The sequence below is a fragment of the Anser cygnoides genome, chromosome 3 (assembly GCF_040182565.1).
Source record: "Anser cygnoides isolate HZ-2024a breed goose chromosome 3, Taihu_goose_T2T_genome, whole genome shotgun sequence".
Taxonomy (NCBI): domain Eukaryota; kingdom Metazoa; phylum Chordata; class Aves; order Anseriformes; family Anatidae; genus Anser; species Anser cygnoides.
This window is the reverse complement of record NC_089875.1, coordinates 107,945,446-107,973,406: the sequence shown is the minus strand read 5'-3', so window position 1 is coordinate 107,973,406 and position 27,961 is coordinate 107,945,446. Positions and strand designations below refer to the sequence as shown.

General features: G+C 41.9%; 1 protein-coding gene and 1 long non-coding RNA gene across 9 annotated transcripts in view; one reads left to right on the top strand and one right to left on the bottom strand.

Annotated features, from left to right (window-relative positions):
• The first annotated feature begins 1,667 nt into the window (after positions 1 to 1,667).
• LOC106030833 (uncharacterized) lies at positions 1,668 to 2,635 on the top strand. The gene is made up of 2 exons (XR_001203968.3): positions 1,668 to 1,783; positions 2,512 to 2,635. It is a non-coding gene; the product is annotated as an uncharacterized lncRNA (long non-coding RNA).
• Positions 2,636 to 16,246: 13,611 nt separating this feature from the next.
• The window catches only part of LPIN1 (lipin 1), a 76,624-nt gene continuing 64,909 nt past the window's right edge, over positions 16,247 to 27,961 (bottom strand). For all 8 annotated transcript variants that reach the window (XM_048071282.2, XM_066994945.1, XM_066994941.1 and 5 more), the window contains 4 exons: positions 24,976 to 25,128; positions 23,116 to 23,230; positions 20,718 to 20,821; positions 16,247 to 19,913 (listed from right to left, as the gene is read on the bottom strand). In XM_048071282.2, the coding sequence (XP_047927239.2) occupies positions 19,754 to 19,913; positions 20,718 to 20,821; positions 23,116 to 23,230; positions 24,976 to 25,128 (532 nt within the window). In that variant the 3' untranslated portion in view covers positions 16,247 to 19,753. The remainder of the gene's footprint in view (positions 19,914 to 20,717; positions 20,822 to 23,115; positions 23,231 to 24,975; positions 25,129 to 27,961) is intronic.

The following is a 27,961-nucleotide window of genomic DNA, read 5'->3' as shown; positions in this document are numbered from 1 at the left end:
CACAGGGGCCTGAGTGGCAGAGAGGGGTGTCTGAAGGAGGTGGTGCTGCACTGGGGCAGGATGGTGCTTGGGGAGATGTTTCAAGAACATCAGATCCACAGGGGTGACTAGCAGATACCGTTGTGCTGCTCATAGGCACGGCCACAGATGGACAGACTGACAGAATGACAGTATGACAGAATGATATAGCCACAGAATCACAGAAAGGCTCAGGCTGGGCACGACCTTTGGAGGTCATCTGGTCCAGCCCCTGCTCAAGCAGGGACACCTAGAGCAGGTTGCCCAGGACAACGTCCAGGTGACTTTTGAAGATCTACAAGGAGGCAGACTCCACAGCCTCTCTGGGCAGCCTGTGCTCAGTCACCCACAGAGCATCAAAGTGTTTCCTGATGTCTAGATGGAAACTCTTGGGTTCCAGTTTGTGCTCATTGCCTCTTGTCTTAGCACTGGGCACCACCGATAAGAGCCTGGCTCCATCTTCTTGGCACCCTCCCTTCAGGTATTTATTGGATAGGAATATGACAGGATCCCACCTGAACATCCTCTTCTCCAGGCTGAACAGTCCCAGTGTTCTCAGCCTCTCCTCAGAGAGGCGCTTCAGTGCCTTGATCATCTTGTTGGCCTTCTGTTGTACTTTTTCCACTATGTCCAGGTCTCTCTCATACTGGGGACCCAGAACTGGGCACACTACTCCAGGTGAGACCTCACCAATGCTGAGTAAAAGGGAAGGATTTCTTTACTCGACCTGCTGGTGATACTTTGCCTTATTCAGGCAAATATAGCATTAGCCTTCTTAGCATCAAGGGCACATTGCTGATAATCATTTTCAACTTGGTGTCTACCAGGACTCCTAGGTCTTTTCTGCAGTTGCTGTCCAGCTGGGTACCCCCAGCATGTCCTGGTGCCTGGGGTTGCTCCTCCCCAGGTGCAGAACTCTGCACTTTCCCTCACTGAACTTTGTAAGCCCACCTCAAAATGGGTCAGCCCACCTCTCCAGCGTGTCAATGTCCCTCTGGATGGCTGCACAGCCCTCTGGTCAATCAGCCACTCCACCCAGTTTAATGTCATCCACGAATTTACTGAGAGTGCACTCTACCCCATCGTCCAGCTCATTAATGAAGATGTTAAACAGGACTTCTTGACCCAGCATCGACCTCTAGGCTGCTTCACTTGTTACTGGCCTCTAACTAGACTTTGCACCACTGACCACTACCCTCTGGGTCTGGTCATTCAGCCAGTTTTTAATCCACCTCACTGTCTGCCCATCTAGCCCATACTTTGATAGCTTCTCTATGAGGATCTTATGGGGGACAGAGTCAAAAGCTTTACCGAAGTCCAGGAAGAAAATATCTACTGCTCCTGCCCTCATCCATTGGGCTGATGATTTCATTATAGAAGCGTATCAGGTTGGTTAGGCATGACTTCTCCATGGTAAATCCATGTTGACTACTCCTAATGATTTTCTTCTCCTTCATGTGCCTGGCAGTGGTTTCCAGGATTAGCAGTTCCATCACCTTCCCAGGGATCGAGGTGAGACTGGCTGGCCCTTAGCTCCCTGGGTCCTCTTTCTTGCCCTTCTTGAAGATAGCAGCGACATTTGCTTTCCCCCAGTCTTTAAACACTTCTCCCAGTTGCCATGACTGAACAAAGATTATAGAGAGTGACCTCACAGTCATACCTGTGAACTCCCTCAGCACTCATGGGTGTGTCCCACCAGGGTCCTTGGACTTGCAAATGTCCAGGTTGCTCAAGTATTCCCTGACCTGATGGTCTTCTACCAAAGGTACGTCTTCCTTGCTCCAGCCTTTCGGCCTGGCCTCTGGGACCTGGGATTCCTGAAGGCCAGTCTTGCTGGTAGAAACTGAGGCAAAACTGACCTGGCGCAGTCTCCAGACTGAGAAGGACAAAACAGCAGGCATTACAGAGAGAAAAAAGTATATTTCTGATTTTTGTTTGATTATAATGTATTTTCCAGAGACTAAGATACATCTTTGAATTTTATGGTCCAAAAGGAGATCGATTTGAACCACCACCTCCAGATTTGCTGGTGGCTGTAAACTGGTATCTCACCAGATTTGCTGGTGCTGACAGCAGTAAACCGGTATCTCATTAAGTCCCCAGGATTTGATATCAGTTATGTCTTCCTAGGTAATTTCAGAATAAAATACATTTTAACTTTAGGTGTATTTTATGAGAAAGAAACGTGGTTTATATATTGGATGCAGGCATCCATGCGTTTTATGACTTACACTGAAATTTATTAAAGAAGTCAGAGGCATGAGGACACTGTTTCCCATTGATGTGATCATTAACCTCTTTAGGCTGCTTTGGATATGCCACATTTTATTTCTGCTTCTAGAGGTGTGCGATGCAGTGTCCGCTGCTGAGGCACCTCCAGGGAACATCCCACAAACCTGCACCCTGCTTATGGCCACCAGCCAGGGAAGACTGCTGAAGGCAGAGGGAAGGCACAGATTGTGTGACTGACATTTCCACGTGTTTTTATTGTAGGAAAGCACTGAGGGTGACCCCCCAACGTGGCCCTATGCCATGAAGACACAATCGGTACTATACAACATGTGGAGGCACGCAGACATTCCTCTAAAACTGGTAGCCAAGTAAACACGAGAACATCTGCGAGTCCTGGTCTGTGTCATGAAGGTCAGCCCCCAGAGCTGTCTGCAAGAAACAACTCAGAAACACTATCAAAATCACTCTGCCAGCGAAAGTGTTGCAGGAGGGGACATGATTGCGGTGGCAGGCATGTTCCCTTCAGCTGCACCTCAGCTCGGGAACTTTGCTGCCCTGGGGTTTGCCAGTGTGGCTGTAACAGCACGTTTACAAACACTGCACTGCCAGGGCAAGCCGGGCTTCCCTGTGAGTGGAGGACATGGAGGCCTTGGAGGCATAAGGGTAATATCCAGTTTAGAGGTCATACCCTGTTCATTTCTCTATAAGCCAGGTAAACTTTATTCCTTGGTGATGAGCCAGGCAACAGACTGCAGGTTTGGTTATGCCTCCAGCACCGTCTCTCAGACCCTCTTTGCCCTCTCTCTTATACCCACTCCAGGCACTAGCTCTGTGCATATGCCCAAGTATAAGTAGTGTGGATTTCACCCTGTCCTGTGCAATGCTGTTGTACAAACTCTTGGACTCACCTAAAAATAATAATAATAATAATAATCTGTTCCATTTTACACCTGCAAACTCACAAGTCCCAAGCCCTTTGATGTCTGAGACATGGCTTGTTATTCTGCTTGTTGAAAAACAGAAGTCACACAGTTTAGCTGAAGGGGAATGCCATAGGTACCATGAACAGAAGTTTCTGGGCACTTGGGTACATCTAACAGTTCAGGCTGGCCAGATTGTTGCTCAGCAGCAGCAGAAGCTCAAGGCAGACAGGTTTCCTCACCCTCATCCTCTATGGCCTTTCCTGAAACCCTTCCAGCTCAACACACTGTGCAAGGGGAGAGGGAGAGGGCATTATCCTGCCCTAGGTGCCTTGCTGAGGACTTCTGCTGCCAGGCTGACAATTCAGAGGATACATGACAGTGGAAAAGAGGCTGTCATGTTCCAAGTGTGGATGGTGCAGCTCTCACTGCACAGACAAACTAGCTGCTCTTGGCCAGGCTTTGTGCCTGAGTGTCTCTGGGGGTCCACAGCCCACACAGGGGGAGAGGAGTGGAGCCTGCTCAACAGGTGGGATGGATGTGGGTATTGATGTCCTGGAGATCCTGACCACGTCTGGGGTTGCACACTCAGGGATTCCCATGTGTATGACTGGCTTTTAATACTGCAGCTTGGAATAGGCTCATCTGAAGAAGAAGAAATAAAATAAGCAAGTACAATAAAAGGTGCGAGGGGCTGCTGGCTCTGTTGTGTCCTCCACAGAGCTAGTGGTTCACCTGGCCACAGCCAAGGAGAGGACACACTTGGGTGATATGAAGACAGGATGGGAAGGTAAGCAGCTGATACAGGAATGAATGTAGGATCGCTCTCTAGGTTCAGAGAGGTAGTACATGGTGCAGCAGTCAGAGGAAATAATACACAATACAACCCTTTAATAAAAGGAGAGTAGAAGATGCCAAAGATAAACTAACTCTTCTGTCCTTCCCTGGATCAAGGGTGACTTCACCATCCAGATGATGAAGTGGTCAATTTGGAAGAAAGGATTCACGGCACTTGTGTGTGACACTCACTGTAAAACTGGGTGCTTGGTGATGCCTGTTAGCTTTAGACAAGTACTCGATTTTCTCACTTCACCTCTCACAAAACCACACACACGCCTTCATTTCTCACAGTCCAGCTGGAACACTCGGGTCTCCCATCGCTACCTTCCGCTGCAGTCACAAGGCTGTTTCCATGCCCCTCGTTAGCTTGTTTCTTTGCATCCTCTTTTGGGAACAGCCATCCATGTGCCCTATGCATCTGGGATCAATCCAGGGCAAGTGCCTTGCGCCTAGCGTGCCTCCTATCAGACCGGCTGGGAACCGTTCCCAGGGACTGCCTCGTTAATTGCCCAGTGGTATCTTCAAGTGTTTATTGGAAAATGGGGAGACAATCAAAGCAAACCTGTAGGGAAGCATAAAAAGATCAGATCTAATCTAAGCTGTGGGTAACAGCCCGGCTAGACAGAGTAAAAGCTTCCAGTTACAATCCGTTTAAGAGACTAACTTCCTCCTATTCTGCTCTTGATGCAATAGCCGATTTTATGAGATAATCAGACAGAACTCTCCAGTTATCTAGGGGAAGACTTTACCTCCCAGTGAGCACTGAAATGCTAAGCCCACCTGATGTCAAATGGCATAATTTAGCTGGTGGCAGTTTGCACCAGTAGATATCAAAGAAAGATGTGACTCGGTAGCTGCAAAGGCAGTGGTAGTGAAATGTAATACCCGTCCACTACATAATTGTGGGTTGTGGCAGCACAGCGCCAGGAAGTCTATAAAATAAAGAGTATTACAGGGACTTTCATCCCTAGGTATCCCAAGCCTTTTGTGCTTGATACATCCCGTGAATCATTCCTCCCTATATAAAGACAACTGACTTGTCTCTACCATCCCAAAACAAAGGCTGAATTCCCAGCTTGTACAGCACCAAACACTTCACTAATTTATACTGAAGATGTAGAAAACTGACACAACACTCTTTAAAAACAAGATTATGGACATTACAATTTATCAGAAAGCAGGGAAAACCCATCATAGTAAGGAAATGAGCACAACGTATTCTTTATCATAAAATCAAAGCACATTGCATTCAGTAATTGCTAGTTACTTTTTTTCTGAGTCTACACATGTTGGGACATGGAAAATTGGGCATGGAGAGGTTTTTAAGGAGGAAATTGCATCTTAGATTTTAATATATTTCCAGAACTTCCAAGCTTTTCAAGAGGTACTGATGAATTAGAGGATCTCAGTCCTGAGAGCTGAATTTAAAAGACCATAAATGGACTTAAATTTCAGATGATGGGTGCTCTGCCATTCTGAAATTCAGGCCTTATTACAATGTTTCCAGTTAGGCACCCAAAGTCATTAGTCACTTCTGAAAATCTTGGCATAGAGTAAAAGAGAAAATCTCCAACTGAGCTAACATCCTTCATGTACAGTCTCGTAAAACAAAAACTAGAATAAATGTCCCAAAGCCCATGACTGAGTCAATCTCATTCATTGTGGCCGTAGTAAGCTGTAAATTATTTTTATTTAATAATAGCTAATACCTGTTTTTTATACAGCTTCTTTTTTTTTTTTTTTTTTTTTTTTTAAATCAGTGGGCTATAAGTGAATTATAATCTTTAAATGCAGCATCGCGGAGCCGTTACTACAAGAATTTAGTTAGCATAGACAGACCATCATAGCAAAAGAATCCAGCTAAACAAAACATACACCAAAGTATTTGCTCCTTAAAAGACAATGGGAAATTTTAAGCAGGCAAAAATTTGGATGCCTTTCTCACATATTATTCTTCAGAGTGTATTTCTCAGTCAGATCAAAGTCACTTGTGTTGTTTTTCCTTTCTTGTTTCTTTTGGTTTCTCCTGCCAAGCCTAAGGCAAGGCAGTGGTATTGCAGATCCCAGCATCAGGTTTTCTATCCTGTTTTTCAGAGCAAAAAGCCAGGAGTAAACATGTGTTTGCACTGTGTCCCCTAGGATTGCCTGCAGAGCTGCTGCTTAGGCATCTGCCCATGGCTGTACCTGAAACAATCACCTGGCCCAAAAGCCACAACAATCGACTCAACAATCAGGGGTCAAAATTATCCCCAACACCACTCTCGGCTTGGGGTACTTCACCATCCTGGGGTACCAGTCACCTGGACGTGGTGCTGGGCACCCTGCTCTGGGTGGCCCTGCTGGAGCAGGGGCTGGGCCGGGGACCTCCTCAGGTCTCTGCCTACCTCAGCCATGCTGTGATTCTGCAGTTCTATGGTATGCCAGCATTGTATTCCAGCTGGCCAGGCCTGTTTTACCATGGAGCTACCCCCTGTCAGCCAACCTACTGCACGCATGCACAGACCTGATCAAATAGAGGAGCCATTTGGCAGATGGGTCTGACTTTTTCAGATTCAAAAGTTTCAGCCTTGAATAGCCAGCAAGCACCAGTGCTCGACTGAAACAGAAAAGCAAAGCTCTCCTGATCACTTGAGAAGGTCCATGTTTCATCTTGCGCAGCAGGCCTGTGCCAGAGCCATCACCCTGCAGCTTAGATAAGCCCCAAATTAAACCTACGCTGAGCTGAGCTCCACTTGTCTCACCACAAAATTTTTGTTGTCTGGGGACAAGCAAGAATGCTCTTACATGGGGCTGAAAGTATGCGCAAAGCCAGCCTAGAGCTGCACACAGAGCCACTCATCTGGCGCCTAGATGAGGACCTTGCAAAGGTCATTTGCAGCATTTTTATAAGTGATACTATACATTTTTTTTCGGCACAACCCCCTTCCATTGTTGCTGCTAGCTAAAACTGGTTGCTCTACTAGGCTGAAGGTTGATTTAGGTGTGGCAAAGCCTGCAGTTTTAAAGAATAAATAAAGTTCTTGTGAAATCCTTGCAGAAAGCATTGGTGCCACAATCATTTTGTTTCTGCCACAACCCTACAGCCTAGCCTGCTGACAAAAGAGAAGTGGGTGAGCATATAGACAGGGTCAGGCCTAATGAAACCCTGTCTCAGAGTCAATTTTTAGTAAGAATTGCAATCACAGCATTATTTTCAGGAATGGCTATTGGTATTATCTGCAGTAATCCACATCAAATATTTAATTTTCAAAGAGAATTTATAGAAATCCAGATTAGCCAAAACTCTACCTCTGTGTTTGTCACCAGTCCGTTTTGAGAATGTCATCTGTGGGCCGACACTCATCAAGCTGAATTTTAATAATCAGTGTGAGCCCTTCCAATTTGTATATTGGCCAATGGTTTCAAATCCAGGCTGAGTTTATACCGTGTTATCCCCTTGCACAAAACTACGTTGACAGCAGTGCTCTGGACACCTCACAGGTTTCCATTATTCACTGGGTGCCGTAAGTGCTCAGAGCTTCTGTAAATTAACCTGCACCTAATAGGTGGCTGGGAACACATCGGCACAGGCTTGCTCGTGAGCCATGGCCCTTTCGTCTCCCCACCCTGCTTACGTGCTGCTGCCCGCAGCTATTCATTTTCTTCTTGGCGGTCGGGGTTTGGAAGGGCTCTGACACATAACTGCATTGTTGTCACTTAGCAACCTTTGCTGTATTTCCTAAATGAAGTGTTTTATAGAGGAATTCATCTAAGTTGGGAATTTATAACCAAACCAAAGTCTTTTCCCTCTGTCACCAGATAATTAAAGTATAATAATTAAAATTTAAAATAAACCCGTGAGGGCTATTTCTCACTGATAGAAATAGAAACTAGGAAAAACTGATCTAAGGCCCTGCTGCCAGTTACTGAGATTGCGTTTACCTAATTTTTAACCTCTTGTCTGCTCATTGTAAAAGGCTGCTGTTGAGCTGGGGCTTGCCTGGAAGGTCTCGGATATCACCTCTTGCCAGAGGCGCTGTGAAGTCCTAGCTGAGCTGGAGTTTAGCAGAGTCAGAACAATTTTAGTGGGAGATGTGATTGTTTCCTAATTTATGTACACCAGCTAAACTTTTAGGCTGGGCCAATTTCAGCATTAAGGCTTATTCCTCTTTTTAATGTAAATCATAAAAATTAAATATTATCAAGTGTAAATGAGAAGATTTGAACTAGCATAACTGCATAGGAGACATTTGAATTTAGCAATGTACAAATAGGTAATGCAACAATATTTTCCACATGCACCAACCCTTGACTTTTACAAAATACATCCCAGTAGGCCTGAATGGTTGACAATGGCTGTCAGAGCACAGTCCTATGCCGAGCAGATTAAGGGTGACAGTGATCTCGGTACACTTCCTGACCCTCTCTGCCAGCAACCAGTCCCTCTATGGCTGCCTCTCCCTTGGGTGTAGGAGACAGGGGAGGGAAGGGAAACTGAGGCAGGGCTGCATATGGCTGTAGACACCTTGTACATTGGGGTAGGCGACAAGGACAGCCTCCAGAAGACTATGGATGCTGGGTACTCAAACCAAGACTTTGATGCTTAGGTCCATCAGCAAGGGTCCAGCTGTAGTCAGGACTGAAAGCGAAGAGCTGGCTACAACAACTGCATGGGCAAGGCACACCGAGTCTGGGAACCAGAAAGTCATGGTGAACCTTGTATTGTGTTCTGCTGCCCTGAAGAAAAAAACAGAAGAGCAGTGGCCATTAGCAGCAAAGTCTCAAGAGCCATGCTAAGCTGCCAGCATGGAGAGCACGCACATGAAGCTGCCCAGTTTGATGGAGCAGACACTCACTGTCTGTGGGATGCGTGGCATGACCACAGGCCCCGCAGAGAGGCCAGCCTATGGTCAGGTGCTGGTGAGCTCAGTGTCGCTGCCCTCCCAGGGACCACTCGTGATACTGGCGTAGAGTGGAGAGAAAAATTGGGTGAAGGAGACATGGCCCACCAGGACAGGCCCCACCAGGACAGGCCTACCAGGATATGGCCCACCAGGACAGAACACAAGTCCTGCTCAGCTCTCTAGGAGAGGGTCCTCAGTGCTTCCCTGAGAACCCCACGAGTGGCACCGAGCAGGCAACAGAGGTGTGTCACTCTCTTCGAGTGACTTTTTTTCCCACAAGATAGCACTAAAAAAGGAAATGAGAAGTGGTTTCCTTCATGGCTGAGATTCACTCCGGAGGGCTGCTTCTTGCTTGCCACTCTCCTCCTATGTTGCAACACAGGAAATTTGCTTCTGCAAACACCTGGTGTTGTTTCAAACAGCCAGATGGTCCTAACCTCAGTCTGCTGTAATTGATGGCCTACTTGTCTAACCCTGTAACTATCTCTCACTTTAGACACAGATGCTGCATCTCTCTAAATACCATTCCACATTAAAACATCCTACCTTCCTGTTTCACATATCAATCAATGCAGCAATTCTTACAGAAACCAGCAATGGCTTGTGTAAACCAGGAGACAGTGGGTGTAAGCAAGCAGAGATAAAATTATGCAGGCTTAAATTACAAATTGGATGTGTGGTTGAAGGATTTAGACTCGCATTGCAAAATTAGCTGGGACATAACCAGCAAGCAAACAAACATCATGCGGTGACCCCAGAGCAAATCTGCTAGTCGATTGGACTTAGCTCACAAAAGCCAGGCTGCCCTGGTATATGCCATGCTCTGTCACGATGACATATGCTGATGTGGTGTTTCTCTGCATCATGCAGACTCTGGCCATTTCCAGCACATCCAAATAGCCTTATGCAATTTTAATGTTCTGGGGTTTTTCTGGTAGTCATTTCTCTCCAGGTCCAGGGTTCATGATGATACACCCTAGAGACTACCACCATATCAGTGACCATTAGCAAAGCAGTGCCATTTCATGAGCTTGAAGACCAGAAACTTTTTCTTAACAAATTGGGGTATGCCCTGAGCTCCCCACTTCCTCTCAGTCCTTGTACTGAGCACACCAAAGACACGGTACCTGTGACCCTGGCATCGGACTCAGGAAATTGTGGCCAAAGTTGCTCAGGCTACCAAGACCTTTTGTTTCCTGTTATTAAGTGGAGATTGTATTTCTTCCCCCTCCCAAAGGCCAGTGAGGACAATACTTTATGTGACAGTCAGGTGTTCGGAAGCTGAGCCACTGGGGCTGGTTCAAATACCCTTCTTGTACACCCCCCACCCCCACCCCGAGTTTCCTATCTTAGTATCTCATTGGCATTAATGTCTAGTCTTCAGAATATGCCTTGGACAGAGGCAACTGCCTTCAGCCCCATCTTGCACATGGAGATCTAAGACACAAAGTACAATGAAGGATTCAGCCCAGCCAAAACAGGACATTTGTCAGGGCATGGATCTTGTTCCTGTCTTGGAACCAACTTTTTGCTTCCCCAACAGTCCTTCTGTCTTGGGCAGGTGGGTTTGATCCTGGGATTTCTTTACTTGTGGTATATCACCACTCTTAGGCTCATCTGGATATGGTTATGTCCTTGCTCTCAAGTTCACTAATAGGCACTAGACATGTCCCTTTATAAGGTCTGCCCTCAATTACAGGATTACTATAAGAATTAAGAGGTCAGGTATAGGATGGAGTCAAACACAGGAAAACTTAGGTTGCAGCTTCATGGGACATACTTAGACAAAAGCATAAGGTCCCTGTTCCCCTCTTTCTCTTATCCATACACTCACCCACTTATGCTATATGGCATGCACTGTATCCCTCCCTGAGCCCATTTAATTCTGCTAATGCAGAACAAAACTGTCCCAGGAATACAGTCTATTGGTGGGGTGGAGAATCAGGAGGAGCAAGAAAGGAGACAGGGAGAGTGATGATTTTTTTTTTTCCTTTAGGCAGTAACAAACCAGTAGATCAGATCAACCGCCCATGAAACCACAGCCTTGGTTTAAAAGAATTCACTAGGTCAAAAGAAAATGGAAGTGATTCTCTGCCAATAATACGTGCAGAGGAGCAGCCCACAGAGAGAGAAAATATGAGCCTTGCAGGGAGTTGCAATACTTGTGCTGACTCCCACATTGCACAGAGTGCATTAGAAAATGTAGGTGTGCATCTGAGCTGCTCCCTAAGTCACTGCACCAGTCACTGCACTAAGTGAAAGCTGGTGCTGACACAAAACAAGCAAACAAAAACCCTACCCCACGTTACTTTGGGAAATAAGGACAATTCTCATGTTATTTCTTTCACACAGTACATGGATCAGAAATGAAGTCCACAATACAGGGCACTGCATTTTTATGTGATATCTGGATCCTTACGGGAAAGTGACTATGATAATGTTGTGTCTCCCTGTATCTTTCCTCTCAGTACTTTCCCAATAAAGCTTTTTTTCATTTGAGTATTACATTTTTTTTCTTTCAATTGTTGTCCCTGACACCTTGAACTTGACAGCTGAGTTGCGTAACAGAGAGGCCACACTTTTAACATGACCTGTTGAATTCCTGCTTTCACAGAATCACAGACGGTTGAGGTTGGAAGGGGCCTCTAGAGATCATCTGATCCAACCTCTCTGATCACACAGGGTCCCCAAGACCACATTACCCAGGGTTGTGTCCAGGCAGTTTTTGAATATCTCTAGGGAAGGAGGCTCCACAACATCTCTGGGCATCCTCTTCCAGTGCTCAGTCACCCTCACAGTAAAGAAGTGTTTCCTGATGTTCAAACAGAACTTGCTCTGTTGCCGTTTGTGCCCATTACCTTCTGTCCTATCGCTTGGCACCACTGAGAAGACTCTTGCTTTATCACCTTGACAACCTCCCTTCAGGTACTTACACACATTGATCAGATCCCCCCCAAGCCTTCTCTTCTCCAGGCTGAACATGACTAGCTCCCTCAGCCTTTCCTCGTATGAGAGATGTTCCAATCCCTTCATCATCTTAGTAGCCCTCCGCTAGACTCGCTCCAGGAGCTCCAAGTCCCTCTTGTACTGGGGAGCCCAGCACTGGACACAATACTCCAGGTGAGACCTCACCAGGGCTGACTACAGGAGGACGATCACCTCCCTCAGCCTGCTGGCAACATGCTTCCTAATTTCTCCTCAGGATACTGTTGGCCTTCTTGGCCACAAGGGCACGTTGCTGGCTCATGGTTAACTTGTTGTCTAACTGGTCCCCCTGGTCCTTCTCCACAGAGATGCTTTCCTGTAGCTCAGCCCCCAGCCTGTACTGGTGCTTGGGGTTATTTCTCCTCAGGAGCAGACTGAGGCAAAGAAGACATTCAGTATCTCTGCCTTTCCTGTGTCCTCTGTCACTAGGGTCCCTACCCAATTCAGTAGCAGGCCCGTGTTATCACTAGTTTTCCTTTTGTTACTGATACATTTGAAGAAGCCCTTCTTGTTGTACTTGATATACCTAGCCAAATTTAATTCCAAATGGGCCTTGGCCTTCCTCGTCGCATTTCTGCTTACTCTGTATTCATTCCAAGTGGCCTGTTCCTGCTTCCACCTCCTGTACACCTTCAGCTTATCTTTAAGTTCTGTCAGGAGTTCCTTGTTCAACCATGCAGGTCTCCCCTACCTCCTTTGCTCAGTTTCTTGCTCATAGGGGTTCACATTTCCCAATGCGTTTATTGGCTCCCAAATATGATTTTCCTCCCCACATAAACTTTGTCTCTAAGAAGCTTGTGTTAGCAAAGTTTTTAGATTTTATTGGCATTTTGCAGAACTGCTGAGATGGTCTCAGCTTCCATGTCATGCTTTAATATTGTAGGGGCTTGCATTAGACAGAGGCAGAAGCAGTTCGGGGCCAGATAGTGAGATCGAACTAGGCTACAGAAAAACTGAAGCACCTTTCCAAGCTTCTGAAGATCTCCAAGGAGGAGACTCCACCACCTCTCTGGGGGACCTGTGCCAGGGCTCCATCGCCCACACAGTGCTCTTCCAAGCAATGCCTAGACACATTTTGAGGGTCATCGTGGGCCAGTGCTAACTGGTACTTGGCAGGCAGTTATTTGGACACGCCAAAAGCGTGGCAGTTGGCCAGGAGGCCAAAGCATAATGCCTGCCCTTTTGTTGGCCAGCTATTTATTTATACGGACGTAGCCACTGAGCCTGAAATATAAATAGTCATATCTGGTAATGGGGAATGGAAACCATCCTGGTCATTGGTTTTGATGTATTTATGGCTGCTTTTAACGTAAATCTAAGTTTTCAGTGCTAACGGTCCAAGCTTGCAGAGGATTCTGTCCTTCCTCTACTTTTGTTTAAAAAAGAAAAAGAAGAAAGAAAAAAACAAGAAGAAAAACAAAAGAAAAAAAAAGAAACAAATCGATCCACTTCTACCTCTTGGCCTCCGGTATCCAAAAGGAATGACAGGAATTGTATGTAAATCCAGATGCTCACAGATCTGCTCCTGTGTCAGTAAGATCAGAAGGAGGCTTCCACTGTTAAATTTGGGTATTTATTGGTTATAAATCAAAGGGCCAACAAATACGGAGAAATCAGTGAAAACGTGTTTTTTGTCTATGTTAACAACAATGTTCTAAGATAAAGATGTTATTTTAGAACGTCCTATTTTCATTTTGCACTAGTCTTTTTAACTGCCCTGAAAAGAAGGATGTTTATACAATTTCACAAAGAAATGTGAACTCTTCTGCTCCATTTACATTTCTTTGTTCCAAAATGTATTCCTCTTGTTGAGATTCCAGCAGACAAGGAAAGCAGACACAGCGGTTACTTTCCAATGTGAAACTTAAAACCACAATCTCCCGCTCAGAAAACACAGAATGAGTCACAGGAAGGGGCCACTTGCTTGCAAAACTCATTAAAAGCAAGGCAAGGCAAAATGGATTTCCTGTATCAATAAATAGATTGCTGGCAGCAGGCAGAACACCTGACAGTGCTAGAGGGTAAAAAACAGTCCAAGAGTAGCCATTAGAAGAGAGATCAATTCTTCAGCTTGGAAACCGTATCTCCCCAGTACCCAGTTTGATTTCTTGGCATTAGTTGACTTAATCCGGTAAAGTGATAAGAATATGCACAAATTTGATTGCAGGGAGTTGCAACTAAAGCGCACGCTTAAATAGGCTGTGTCAATTTTCCAAAGAGAGCTTTATCAAAAAGGATGCGTGCTGTATATACTGCAGGTGAAAGCTTTGTTCCCCAGTTTCATGAAAATATAAAGCAGCCCTAGTCCTTATCAAAGCTTAAAATAGAGCTGTAACTGCAGCTTTCTTTCGCTGTTAGTGGTTGCCCTCAGATGCTTAAGCAGGGATTTCGTTTTGATGAATGTTATTCTCTCCTGCTTGGAAAATTAAGCCAAAATGGCCTTCTCCCCTTCTGTTCAATGTAGAGACATGGGATTTAATAGAATCATAGAATCACTGAGGTTGGAAAACACCTCTAAGATCATCTAGTCCGACCTCTAAGGTCATCTAGTCCAACCTCTAACCTAAAGTCCACCACTAAACCGTACTACTCAGTTCTACATCTATACATTTCTTGAAGGCCTCCAGGGATGGTGACTCAACCACTTCCCTGGGCAGCCTGTTCCAACGCTGCACAACCCTTTCAGTAAAGAAATTTCTAATAATCAAACTAAACCTTGCCTGATGCAACTTGAGGCCACTTTTGCTCATCTCATCACTTGGATTTTGGTCAAGAGGCAAACAGCTCAACACCTGACACCTAGGTTCAACATGGGCGTGAAATCAAGAAGCTGCTTTTTGGCCACTTACCTTGGTTTTGTTCCCTTTCTCTAGTTCCTCCTAGAAGGAAAGTCATTTCTCATTTTGTCTTTATTTCTCACCCTCACATTCCAGTAGCTAGAAAGGTCTTGATGAGGACCTCCTCCTAAAAACAACCAACACCTAATCTCTTTTGTATCACTGCTGGGTTATCACTAGAGCTAGCCTCTTGTCTTTGTTTGCAACTAGCCTGCTCCTCGCATCACTCAGCCATGCTATAGAAAGAAATGAGGTGCTAGATTTTACTCCAAACAGAAGGGTTAGGACCACCTTTGGTGATGGCACTGTGAATGTACTCCCTTCACAAGCATTTATGCAGTAAAATGAAATAAATAAAATTGCCCCCAGGCTTCACTTTCTTTTTTGCATATTCAGAGATGAGTTGAAAGTTACATTTTTTAGGCTGTTGGCACCAACAGTCTTCTGCCTCTTGCAATAATCTGTTCTGATGTACTTGATGGCATCTGCAATGCAAATGAAGACTATTTATTTGAAAGGAAACAATTAACGCGGTATTCTGGGTAGTGTTCCCTACCTTCTCCACAGCATCAAAAAATAACAGTCCTGACTCCTCAGGAGGTTTGTTCCCCTGACTTTTCTGCGTCTAGTGTTAATGAGATGTTCCAGGAGCAATGAATATGTCCTTATAAAGTTCGGTTTGCTGGGGCAAAAGCATCATTTCTCTGACTTTTAATTAAAAAAGCACCTTCATTTCAAAGCCTGTCTCCAGAGCTCTAGTGTAAATGTTTATACAAGCCAGAGACATACAGAAAATAGGGAAGACTGAAGAAGCAGTGACTGCAGGCTGCCCAAATACGGCTGCTCTTGTATTTTTAACACAGACCTTTAGCTGCTGTAGAGCCTTATCAACCCCAAACATCTTTGTTTTCATAACAACACCAGCCCAGCAATACCGCTACGGCTGCAGTTAGTTTGCTTAGCAAACCTGGCAGAGGGAGCAAAAAGCAGTTCTGTATTCTCACAGACACGAGGAAATGTTATTTGCTTCTTGCCAGCTGAATGGCCAATGTCAAAGAAGGGGAAAAAAAAAAGGGAGGGGGGGAACAGTTGGGAGGGGAACTATGAGAGAGAATATCTGGTCTCATTACTGTGAATAACAGCAATCCCATTCAAATCAGATAGCTAGTTTTCCAGATCACTCCAAGAATTAGACAAAAGGAAAACGGGAAAAATCTGGGGTATGGTAAGATTTCTTACTGGTCCTGCTGCTCCAGTTCCCATCTGGTTACTCTTGGCTCCCAGGTGCTGTCCCCAAACCCCAGCACGGTGAGAGCCCAAAACCTGGCCCTGCCTCCCTGACTCCTTCCATGTGAAAAAGCTCTGGATCAAACAGCAAAACTGCAAAAATTTTGCAAGTGCTGGAAGTTACACTGGATAGCCCCAGGAAGAGATAGGCAACTGAGAAGGAATGTACAAATTCCACACTTCAGAGCTCCAACAGTTCTGAAAAAGCACTTTGCCAAAATCAAAGCACACAGAAAAATAGAAGTCAGAAGAAATTTACATTTGCCTTTATTACAATATATAGTTCTATCGTCATTGCATTCAGCAGATCAAAATGAGGTGTTAAAATGATTTTCATCATTCCAGTAGCACATACATATACAGAGTAAATACTGTATATAAATAGTCTTTGAAATAATAATCCGTATCTACAAATAAAAATACCCAATACTCTTTCTCCTCCCTCCCTATATTACAGCAGTAACATTTTATCTGTAACACAACTAATGCAACAATCATGGTATCCTGTCCCTCACACGACACAGCTGGAGGGGTATGGTCATCAGCTTCATGAAAATAAACATCAGTCACTCCTCGCTGCTGCATATTCTAGTTTATGTGTACCGTATAAATAGAATATACAGTGATTTAATGTCTCTGCGTATTTATGCTAGCCAAATATTCTTTCTGTAACAGAAACCAGCATTACACTGAAAGGAAAGTTGAGAAAGTTTTTTTCTTTCACAGAAAGAGTAGGAATTTGTTAAACCGTCCTTTTTTTCTTCGTTAGGAATTAACAGAGCAGTTTAAATATTATGCATAAAATTGCTCAGCTACCAAAACAAAAAAATATCTTAAACTCCCTTTTAAAGTATGGCAATGTTTCTAGCAGGTCAAAACTTGGATTTCCTTTACTGTCTTTTCTGTGAGCAGGTTTGATAACCATGAGTTATACAAACACACATTTGTTTCACTTTCTGGCTATATTTAAACTTCCAGATACAAAGGGTTATACCGTACGTCAGAAGTACGGCGTTAGCTTCACAGTCATAGCAATGTTGGTCAGAAGGGACCCCTGGAGGTCAGCTAGTCCAACTTCATGCTCACCGCAGATGACAGACAACATGAGAGCCAAGTCAGCCACAGCTCTGTTTAACTGAGTCTTGGAAAACTCCAGAACGGGGATTCCACAGCATCACAGGGCTGCCTGCACTAGCGTGGCACTACGCTTGCAAATCTGATGGAATTAAATGACCACTCATTCACACTATCATTTGGGTTGAAATACTAATGGCAGTAACAGCCCTGGACAGGCTATTTATTAAGTCATAAATAAATACACACACGCTTTAGGCTTTAATTGTAGAGAACTCTCTGGGACCTTTCTTTTCCTGGTGAAAGCTACTGTATGCGGTACCTTAGGAAAGCCGATCTCAACTACTGTGAAGAATAAAAAACCTGATGGCCTCTAACTGAAGAGAAGGGCTGATTTGGTTTTAATTTGCATAATGGACTGAAGCAGACCTTTACAAAAACAATCACACAGGATTCAGTTGGTACATTCATCCATTAATTCAGTCATTAGCAACAAGTATAAATGGATACTTAAAGTGTGGCTATATTTAGAGATGCAACCATCTCGGTTTGGCAACCTGAGATCCTCACTGATTGTCTGACTGATTTAAGAGATATGGTACGGATTTTCTGACATTTTGCATTTTCTTTAAACTTTCAAGACAGCATAATCAGTCTGGGGCATTGAATACACATTTCTTCCTCTTTGTGTTTCTCTACTAATTCCAGTATCTCCGAAACAGTCGTGTACCTTGCCTGAACCTTCAACATTCATGTGAAAAGGAAGACTTCGGAAGCGCTCACCACTGCACATTGCAGCTATGCACATTACAGCTGTATAAAGGATTGCACTTATTAATTACTATTGAAGGCACAGGGAAATCATAAATTGGCCCCCTGACATCTCAGATAAAGTCTGCAGCACAAGAAGTTAAAAATCCCTGTTACAGAATTACCATCCCACCTATGTTGTTATCACTCTTTTGAGATGCAAAACCAGAATTTGTTGAAACAGAACAAATGTGATGCAGAGCAGCTGTTCCCAAACCTTTGGGTGCTAACCAACCACAATCACATCTTAAAATTTCTCCTGGACCACTCTGCCTTCCTATTATTAAACTCTTAACTGAAAACACTGCAAAGCAGCTGCAAAACATGTATCATAGCCTCACAGATCACAAGCTGGCAGAGATCACAGCTTATGAACCACTGTTTTAGCCATACTGAAATACTATATACATGGAATCCCATTATGCCATTTTCAATGTTTCAGAGAACAATTCAACTTTTAAATGCATTTTAAAATGAGGGGAAAAAAATCACCTTCTTAGCTACCAGCTCATTTGAGGATTATTTGGCATATGGTCATCTGATGCATACGTTTAAAAGTACCGCATTGTGTAAAGGCAGATCATTTGGAAAATATCATCAACTGATCTGCAGTATTGCTTCTATGATGCACAGTTAAATCTTAAGGCAGTTGAGAGCAAGTAGCAAAAACAGTACCTACAGCTTGTGTCTGAACAAATGAGAGGGGGGGAAAAAAAAAGATGAAAGAGGAGATTTTGTTTTCTTGGAGCACAGTAAATCACACTAAAAGCATCCATTCTTTATGATACAAAAAAACAACAAACAAAAAATCCATTCAGTAAAAACCTGAGATGCATCACTCACCAGCATCAAAGTTCACACTTAAGCCAAAAATAACATTTTAAATAAAACTATTCCATTTTGACAAAATCTTCGGTTTTCTTGGCTCAGCAATGATATTGAAACTCAGCATATCCGCTTAGTAAGATGTTTTTACTGAAAAATCACCAGAGTCAAACCACTGACTTCAGTAAGATGGGCACTACACACAGCAGTCTGTATCTTACACTTTCACACGTATCTTAACCCAAATAGCTGTTCTAAAACACAGTACTCAACTTGAAGAAGACTGGCAGAATCTGGCCATCTTATTTAATTTACTTCCCATTTACATTGCACATCATTTATTTACACACACACACAAAAAGTGTTAGCAGGTCAAAACAACAGGTTGAAATAAATCAACACACTCCATCGTCTTTGATGGCTACACCAATTTACAACAGCTGAGGACCTAGACCAGTAATGAACCGTTAACCAAACATCAGATGGTCAAGCAAGGAGGAAAGAGGAATCAGAATGGTTAAGGTTGGAAGGCACCACTGGAGGTCATCTGGTCCAACCACCCTACTCAATCATTCGCTCTTTCAGAGGATGGAATTTTGACATATGGACAGCAACACGTATCACAAAATGATGTCAGGAATGGTGAGCACCTTCGGCTCCCTAACTTACAGGAGTTTCTGAGATGAAAGACATCTTCAGTAATGCAAGAAAGATACAGAACCACTTTATGACCTTATGACATGTTTAACTGCAATTCTGTCATCACTGCACTTTTATTTGACTTTAAGCAATGAAACTGTATGGCACGATTTGAGTTGCTGGATGAAGGAACATTAGGAATGTAATTCCCATTCCTAGTACGACTCACTCTTGTCATCTGGAAATGTGACTAAGTAAGCATTTCTAAGTTTGCTCACAGCAAAGGAATACAATGCTTACATCACAGATTCCAGTTGAACTGCCAACAGCAAAAGCCAAGTGAAGTCCTTGCAATACAAGCTAACTTATTCTTTGATCTGAGGCTGACGGTTTGGAGATGCGGTTAAGATGAGGCTGGATGTACATCCTGAGTTTCAAAAGGTGGTAGAGGTTCTCTCCAGTAGGTGAACTGACTGTAGGTATCAGAACAAGGAAAGTCTGAAGAATGGCTTCTTTTCAGCAAAGGGAAAATGTGATCTACCACTTCACATAGTCTGACGTAGCTGAAAAATAAATAAAAAGATCTTCTTACTTTGATTTTTTTTAAATAAGTCCCCAGTCACCAAGGCATGGCTACTCTTACATGAACAAGTTATCATCCTTGAAATAATAAAATTCAATTTAATTTTGGTGCCTTGCTTCCAGGTAGCATTCACAGTTCAGATAAGAAATCTGTTCACTCTAAGCAAAGGGACTTACCTAGAAAGAAACAGACACCATTTTCCTTCCAAATCACCTGTTAAAATATTCAAGCCCCACATTTTGCTTCTCCATTGCTGTCCAGTTTGGTTTGAGCAGCTCCCTGCTCAACTGATAATTCATATTTTATACACTCCCCTTGCCTCCATTTCCATTAAGTGCAGTCTTAACATCACTAAAGGCTGCCTCCCTTCATTATGTGGTGCTACAGTGCCTAAGAATCTTGATGGAAGCCCTCAGCCCTGTCTTCAGATTTGTTCCTGGCTCTTCTAGATAGGCGCTCCAGGAAATGGAAATTTTGAAAGGGCAGATGGCTTCAGGAAACCAGTTAATCTCATTTCTGTACAGACTAAATTGCACACTTATAACTCCTTTACATGATTAAAGTAAATGGAGTATATTGAACTAAATACTAAATAATGTCTTTATCAGTTTAACTGAAGGAAAGTAGATGGTCTGTATTTTATTTTACATGTTTTATATTTTGTATGGAATAGTCTAAGGAATCTTTCATTAGTAAAATAAAACCCATCTTTGGGCACTCTAAGTCATAAGTTATAAAAGGAAATTATTTAGCTTATAAAGGTGTTAGGGATAAGATTACTTACGATGAGATGTTTGTCTTTGCATGCTCTTGTATAAGTTCTCCTTTAGGGTTAACTGTAAATATTCGGTTTAAAGAAACCCCCACTTGTTTGTATGAATAAACATCCTAAATAGAAAGGAAAAAAAAAAAGAATTACGATTCTACCTTTGCACAGCCATGTCTCTTCTTGCTGAAATCTATTACACAGAACATATTTACTCCGTATTGGTACTAAAGTTACCTAGTTATTGTGCACCTGAAATTCTCTGAATTCCTCAACCTGAAATATGTTGAAAACTTGAATTCAGATTAACGAAAGGCTCATGAAACAGATGATTTGCAGGTGTGGAGTTTGTTACTGTAAATTAAACTATTGATTAAAATCATGTTTTGTTTTGCTTTTTTTTCCTCCAGTTACTTCCCTTGACACAAAAATAAAATTAAATATTAAAGAAGTAATGTTATTCGGGTGTAAAAGTATTTGCGCTTTCATTTTTCAGATAATATTTCATTTCCTGAGTGTATTGTACTGAATATCTTGCAACAACGTACCAGGGTTAAAACATAACTGATAGAAAATAGTGATTAGTTTGTATGGACAAGGTTACAAAAAGAAGTTATAACAACTCTGCTTACATTAAAACCCCTGGAAACATCTCTTAGCTGCTGAGTTTGGATTTGTGCAATGTCCATATATTGACCATGTATCGATGAAAGGGAAAGAGAGCGGAAAGTAAGGTATAAACACCGTAACTGCAGCAGTGAGCCCCAGGTGGTAATGCAGATACAACTCTGGGAATTATTTTATGGCATTCAACTAGAAGTAACGGTTGAGAATATCTTTTAAGAAATTCAAACTGTTAAGGCAAACAACGAACAAGTTTTGTTCTGGTATCAAAAAAAAGTTTGACAACGGAAAGATAAAAATAACCCCCAAAAGATGAGACCAAGCTTCCATTTTACTAATGTAAATCATTGGGTATAGTTTTAAAAATTCAAGTGGTAAAAGACTGAAAGGTTATTGAAGACATGAAAAATATTTTAATTTTTATGTTGTACAGGTGCATGAGTACTGAAATTTCACTTAATTTTGAGGGGAGAAAAAACAAAAAGCAAAAGCAAAACAAACAAAAAGCAGCACAGAAAATTGAGAAAGCTCTCATCCCGATGTTCACAAGGCCAGTAGCATATTTTACATCTGAAGGATGCACTCCGACAGCAATCAAAGGAATACAAAAATAATGGTTTTATTTCCCTGAGGTTCAACAACAAAAATGAAACTAGAGGTAGGCTTTATCCATAATACAAAACCACAGAAGTAGCTAAAAAGTTATTTCAAAATCATACGTCTAAAGTTATCTTGATAGTCAAAATTAAGCTGTGTATGATATAACAATCAGATACAGCAATTGGACAGTGATGTCCTCCTGTCCTCACTGATAATGGTTTTAAATTATGTAACTTGCTAAAAGATGAAGCTGAAAAAGTTGTCACTGCTCATAAATATCAACAACTCTAAGAAAAATGTGAGAGATACTTGTAGAAATAAATTTCAACAGAAAGGCATGCTGATTTCTCCCAAATGTAGCTACAACATCCACAGTTTCAGAGCCAAAATATCTTGCCAGGCACTTCCGTCCAACATTTAGGCATCTAAAAATGCTCAGTCTCCAAATGTTCACTTTCACACTGGCAATAGCTAGTGTCCATATTTATATTTGTGATTTCCTCGGGCTATCAATGTTTTTGCCAGTGGACATGTCTAAGGTCTTACAGTTCTGAGCAGCTACAGCTGGGATCTATTCCATGCTCCTCAGGTCTCAGCATGTCTGAGACTTTTGCCTTTTGTGGATGCATACAAGTATATGTCCTTTGGGCCTAAACAAGAGTAAGAAAAGCCTACAGCCCAATTCTATAGTCTTCAAATGGGTGAGGGAGACCTTACTTTCCCTCTCAGTGCCAAGGAATTCAAAGTCAAATGTTCAATTTTAGTGGGACATCCAAATCCTTCTGAATGTACTTAGGGTTTGAAGTCCCACTGATATTCATCTGAAGGATTTTGTGTCTGTTCACAGGTAACTCATCAGCACTCTATCAGCATGGGATAAAATGGGATCATTAAAATGGGATCAGTGTTTTCACACAAGCTTAAAGATTTTTTACGTAGTTAGGATTTCAATCAGTATTTCTTATTATGCTAACTTATGCAGATGTAATGTAGTTACTTTGTTTCTCTTCTACCTCTGCATCCTACATGGTGAGATCTTTCTGGAAGAACCTTTATACTATCCTTTGTATGAGGCCTAATAAAATATTCTTAAGTCCTATTTAAAGCTTCTAGGTTCTAATGTAACAGAATCGTGAAATAACAGCAACCTTTCTGTTCTCTGTAAAAGACATAAATTTCAGCTATTACTTACAGCAGGTCTGTTTCCAAAAGCAGCATAAAAGGGTTCTGTGTTAGGATAAAACAAATTTTTTATGTCTGTCAGACACTGAACTTTGAATTTTTCTGGCTTCTTTTCTATCACTTCCCTGAAATGATATAAAAATAAAATAAAAATAAAAAGGTGAGAGGACACGGAACCTGAATAAATACATGTGAAATATAGCATAAACCATTTTACTTTCTTTAGTCAACATTTTTACCTCGCTGGATACTCCTACAGAGCCCCCACCCTTCTCCAATAAATCTTCATCTAGAAATCACAATTCCCATGAAGACAAAATAGCATTCCCAAGCTTGCATAATGGGCACAGTAAATAAATCCTCTGAAACAAGGGGACCTCTATTGAAGCCTAAGTGATAAAGATGGTTACTGAGCAAAGATGGCTGATTACAGGGAGCAGTGGTTAAATAAAATCTTAAGACATAAATTGTTATTAAGTAAACCATTTTCTGAGAACTGCAGAATGATTCATAGATTATATTAGCTTTCACTGTGTATGGCTTTTTTTTTTTTTAACCTTTTTTTTTCTCCTTTTAAATTAAAGGATTACAATTAACATATGTGCTGAAAGGACCTCAGCCTGTTAAGATCCTTCTACAGTCAGGGTCATCCGTCACTGCTAATTAGCAGAAGTTAAGGAATAAAGAAATCTTCCATTTCTCTTCAGTTGCTCCTTACTGAATACAGAATTCATTAATGAATAGTGGAGTTGTCTCATCTCTGGGCAAGAGCCCTTTCACAACAGCTTCTCTTGGCAAGGAAGCTGAACAGGTGGCAAAGTCTGGAGTTCCCATAACAGAGGAAGACACCAGCATGACACAAAAGCGCTGAAGAAGCTCAGAATCCCACATCCTAGCACCAACACATATGCCAAGGAAGATGCAAGTAGCACAGAAGCTTCAAAGCAGTATAATACAGCCCTTCAGAATAGCAACTCCACATATAAATTAAAGTTTGAGGATGTGCAAAAGAGGAAGACAACCATCTTCCCCCAGTCCCATATACGCCTGACCTCAGAGCCCTTAAAGCCACAATTAATAAATCGATGGATAACAATGAAGTCATTTCTTGCCTACACAAAACAGAAGTTAAGACAGTGGATACTGAAAGATGGGTGTTCTTTAGTCTAAAGAACATATCAAAAAGAGTATCACTTCTAATATATTGCTAGATATTGAAAACATAAGATGACAGTAGCTACCCTCTCACTCCATCTATTACTTAATCAATCTAAGAAGAACACTATATGCCTCTACGTTCTCTTATATTTAGAAGATGACTGGTAAGACAGGCTGCATGTCACTCAATCAGAAGAGCATCTGAACAACCTACCATTAAAAATTCTAATGAAATCCTGTCACAGCAGCTTTTAACATCTTAAAATATTTTCAGTAAGCACTTGACATGCCTCACTGAATTAGGAAGAAGGTACAATATTCATGATCTGTGCTATTAGGATTCACTTGTTACAAATCAACACCTAGAAAGGACAACATTATCCCCACAGAATATCACAATGCAGTCAGAACTATAGAATATTCATTTCATTTTCACACTGATTTCTTCTAAATCCACCAACACACACAAAAAAACTTTGGGTAAACAGTGAACACAGATGTATATTGAGGTGTGTTTAAGAGAGAAACTAAGCAACGTGACTATTGGATCTTGGTCATTCTTTAACAGAATTTCTTCTTAACTAAATTTTGCACCAGTATACATGAAAAATCATTATGAATGATTTCAAGTGCTCCCATAGAATAGGAAAAAAAAAAAAGCTGAGAATTCAGCCTCCAAGTTTCTTTCAGCATTAAGGTGATATTGCAGTACCTGTGCAAAGCTGAGAATAAGCTGCTTGGACTCAGCAGCACTGGCCCTTGAGGCAGCACAGTTCCTCGTTCATTGACCCAGTGCAAGTATCCTCTGGTCATGTCCGCCATTCCAATAGCACGTGCTGAGCAATACAAAAATTTATATCCATTTCTGTGAACAGAAATGAAAGAAGAAATTACTGTAAAAAAAATAAAGCAGGTGTTTTGACATTAATAATTCTGTGAGTTTATTTTTGCACAAATCAATCATAATGGTTAAAACAGACTTATGTTTAACCTACGCTTATTTAAAATGAATAAAAACATTTATTTCAGAATGCTGGATAACTAAATTCTGTCTTGCGCTACTACGGTTTATGATTTACACCTAGAGAGGGCTCATTTATCCCTGGTCTTCTCATGGCTTCATACGGTTTGCTATCCACCCCTGCACACTAAAACCATAGACCTTAGAATTAACTGAAATGATATTTGCCAAGAGGAAAACACTGGCATAAAGCGGACAACAGCATATTAACATTTGCTAAATTAACAATGCTACACTCCTGCCTTTTGGGCCCCTTTGGAGAGGGATTTGGGGAGAGGGGTGAAGAAGATTAGGGAAGAGAAGACTGGTCTGTGTGCATGTGTGCAGCAGCAACATGCAGTTTCAACTCTGAGCAGATTAAAACTGCAAACCATAGTGTGAGAAGCAATCTTGACACTTTCTTGTCTTGATACTGAAATAAAAGTTTCAGACGAAGTCACTGGCTATCCTTGGTTCTGTCGTGATGGAACAGAGTCCAATGACATTAGTGCAACTTAACAGACATGGCTCAACTTAATAGCGTTTTCTTTTGCAAGTCCTACAAAGAAACTATTTGTGAAATAAATACTGTATTCAGTGCATGCATGGTCATTAAATCTAACTATTGAACATTTCTGTAGTGTTCAGCTGTAATATCTAGCTGCTACATAATTAACTCAGTAATCTGAAAAGCAACATGACTCGAATCCATTTTTCCCTAATGCTTTTGATCACCAAAGCCCTAACAATAGACAGTGCTGGCAGGCATAGAAATAACAAGTGCAATTAAAAAAAAATAATTAACGTTTTCACCAAAGGTAACGTAGAAGTTACACGCAGAAACCAAATATTATTCAGCACATGAATTCACTGGCTGCCCTGTCTTTTCTGTAATGTTGTATGCCTATATAGAATAAAAGCAGAATAAGACCAGTGTCTCTGGCATAATTTAGATTCCATCATCCATAATTTATAATTCATCACCCATGTAAAATAAAAAGCAATAAACAAGCCTTACCATAACCCTAGTGCACAGCACAAATCAGATTAACTACGAGGACAGTGGTGATGTGTACCAGAGGCTCTTCAAACAATCATGGTAGGTTGAATATATAAGAGGAGCTGAATTTAATGCAATAAAAGATTTTTTTCCTGCATAAAGTAGAAGTGCCAACTTGAACAGACAACAATCACTAAACCTTTTTGTTGAAGCTAAAAATCTGAATTCTTAACGCATATATGAACAGATATGAGAACATGACAGATATTTCATCTGACCCCATTTAGCCATCAATTAATTTTTCTCCTAACTTCCTTCGTTCTCAATCACTATTGACAAAACTGACCATACTCTCAGAAGGTTCTCCTATTCATATTCATTAGAGGAAATATCCCAAAGTTTTTGAAGCGTATTGTTCTAGGTCACACTAGGATTCTCTCCATGTTAATGACGTTAACTGACAAAGTTCCACTCATCTGCTACTACCCAACGTTTCTTCAACAGTCAATGGAGAAAAATAGTTATATCAAAACATCATTAGATCTCAGGTATTTGAGCGTACAAGCAAAAAGAGACTATGATGAGTCCAGGTCCTTCCATCCACAGTAGCAGAGAAAACGTTTATTCCTGTGGACCAACAGGCACCAGTGCATATCAGCTACTGAGCTATACTATTGCAGCTCACAATGAAGCTGCCAGGTAAGAGCCAGTTCCTCAGGCTCTTCACGGCAGGTCTCACTGACTTTCAGTGCCTTTAAATTACACTTTAAGCAATATCTACTTATCACCTACTATCAAAATTAACTAACGACACAGAAATATTTTAAGACTGTTCCTTCCTGTTAAATTTGCAACTTAATAATGGATTAACAGCAAATATATACGTAGAGAATAAAAATAAAAAATAAATTTTATAACCAGGCACAAAGACTACCATCACTGTCTTTAAAGCTCGTCACTATCTAGACAAGTGAAATGTATATATAAGCAATGAGTATCTGAAAACGGACTACATCTACTCAAGATAAGACATTGTGCTGTGCTTTAAGGGTGAGATTTCCCTTGACTGACTAGAAATCTAATGTTTAGACAGCTCACGTCTGCATTGTTTCTCTAACTCCCTTTCTGCTCACTGGAAAGAGAAGAAACTCCACTAAGATGACTCATCTTATGTGTTTTAGGTTTCTTCTTTGCATGACAGATAAAGACACACCTATGTCTCTCTACTCACCACTGCAAAAAACCTACACAATTAGCCTAGGTTAGACACCTAAGTACACTACTAGGCAAGTCAAGTTTGGCAATAGGATCTCCACCTACAGTGACCACCCTCCGTTACACAGTCCTTATGCATTTTGCAATCTTGTCAACATGGAGAGATGGGAAGGTGTATTAGCATCTTTGTAAGTTAATGCTGTTCCAACTCCCAATTTGCAAGAAGTTCCCCTTGCTGCAGCTATACAACTCATTCAAATTACTAGAGTTTTTGGAACTGCACTGTATCTGTTTGGAACAGTTAGTAGAGCAATCACTACTCATTGGTAGGGGGCTTTTGCTCTTGATACCCAGAGAAAAGCCTGCTTTGTGATATTGTATACAGATGTTTATACTGTGTAAGCATCATAGTATCTCATTGCTTCAGATGAGATTTCTTTTAAACTGCGAGGTTAACAGTCTAGAGAGATTTTAATTTTTAAA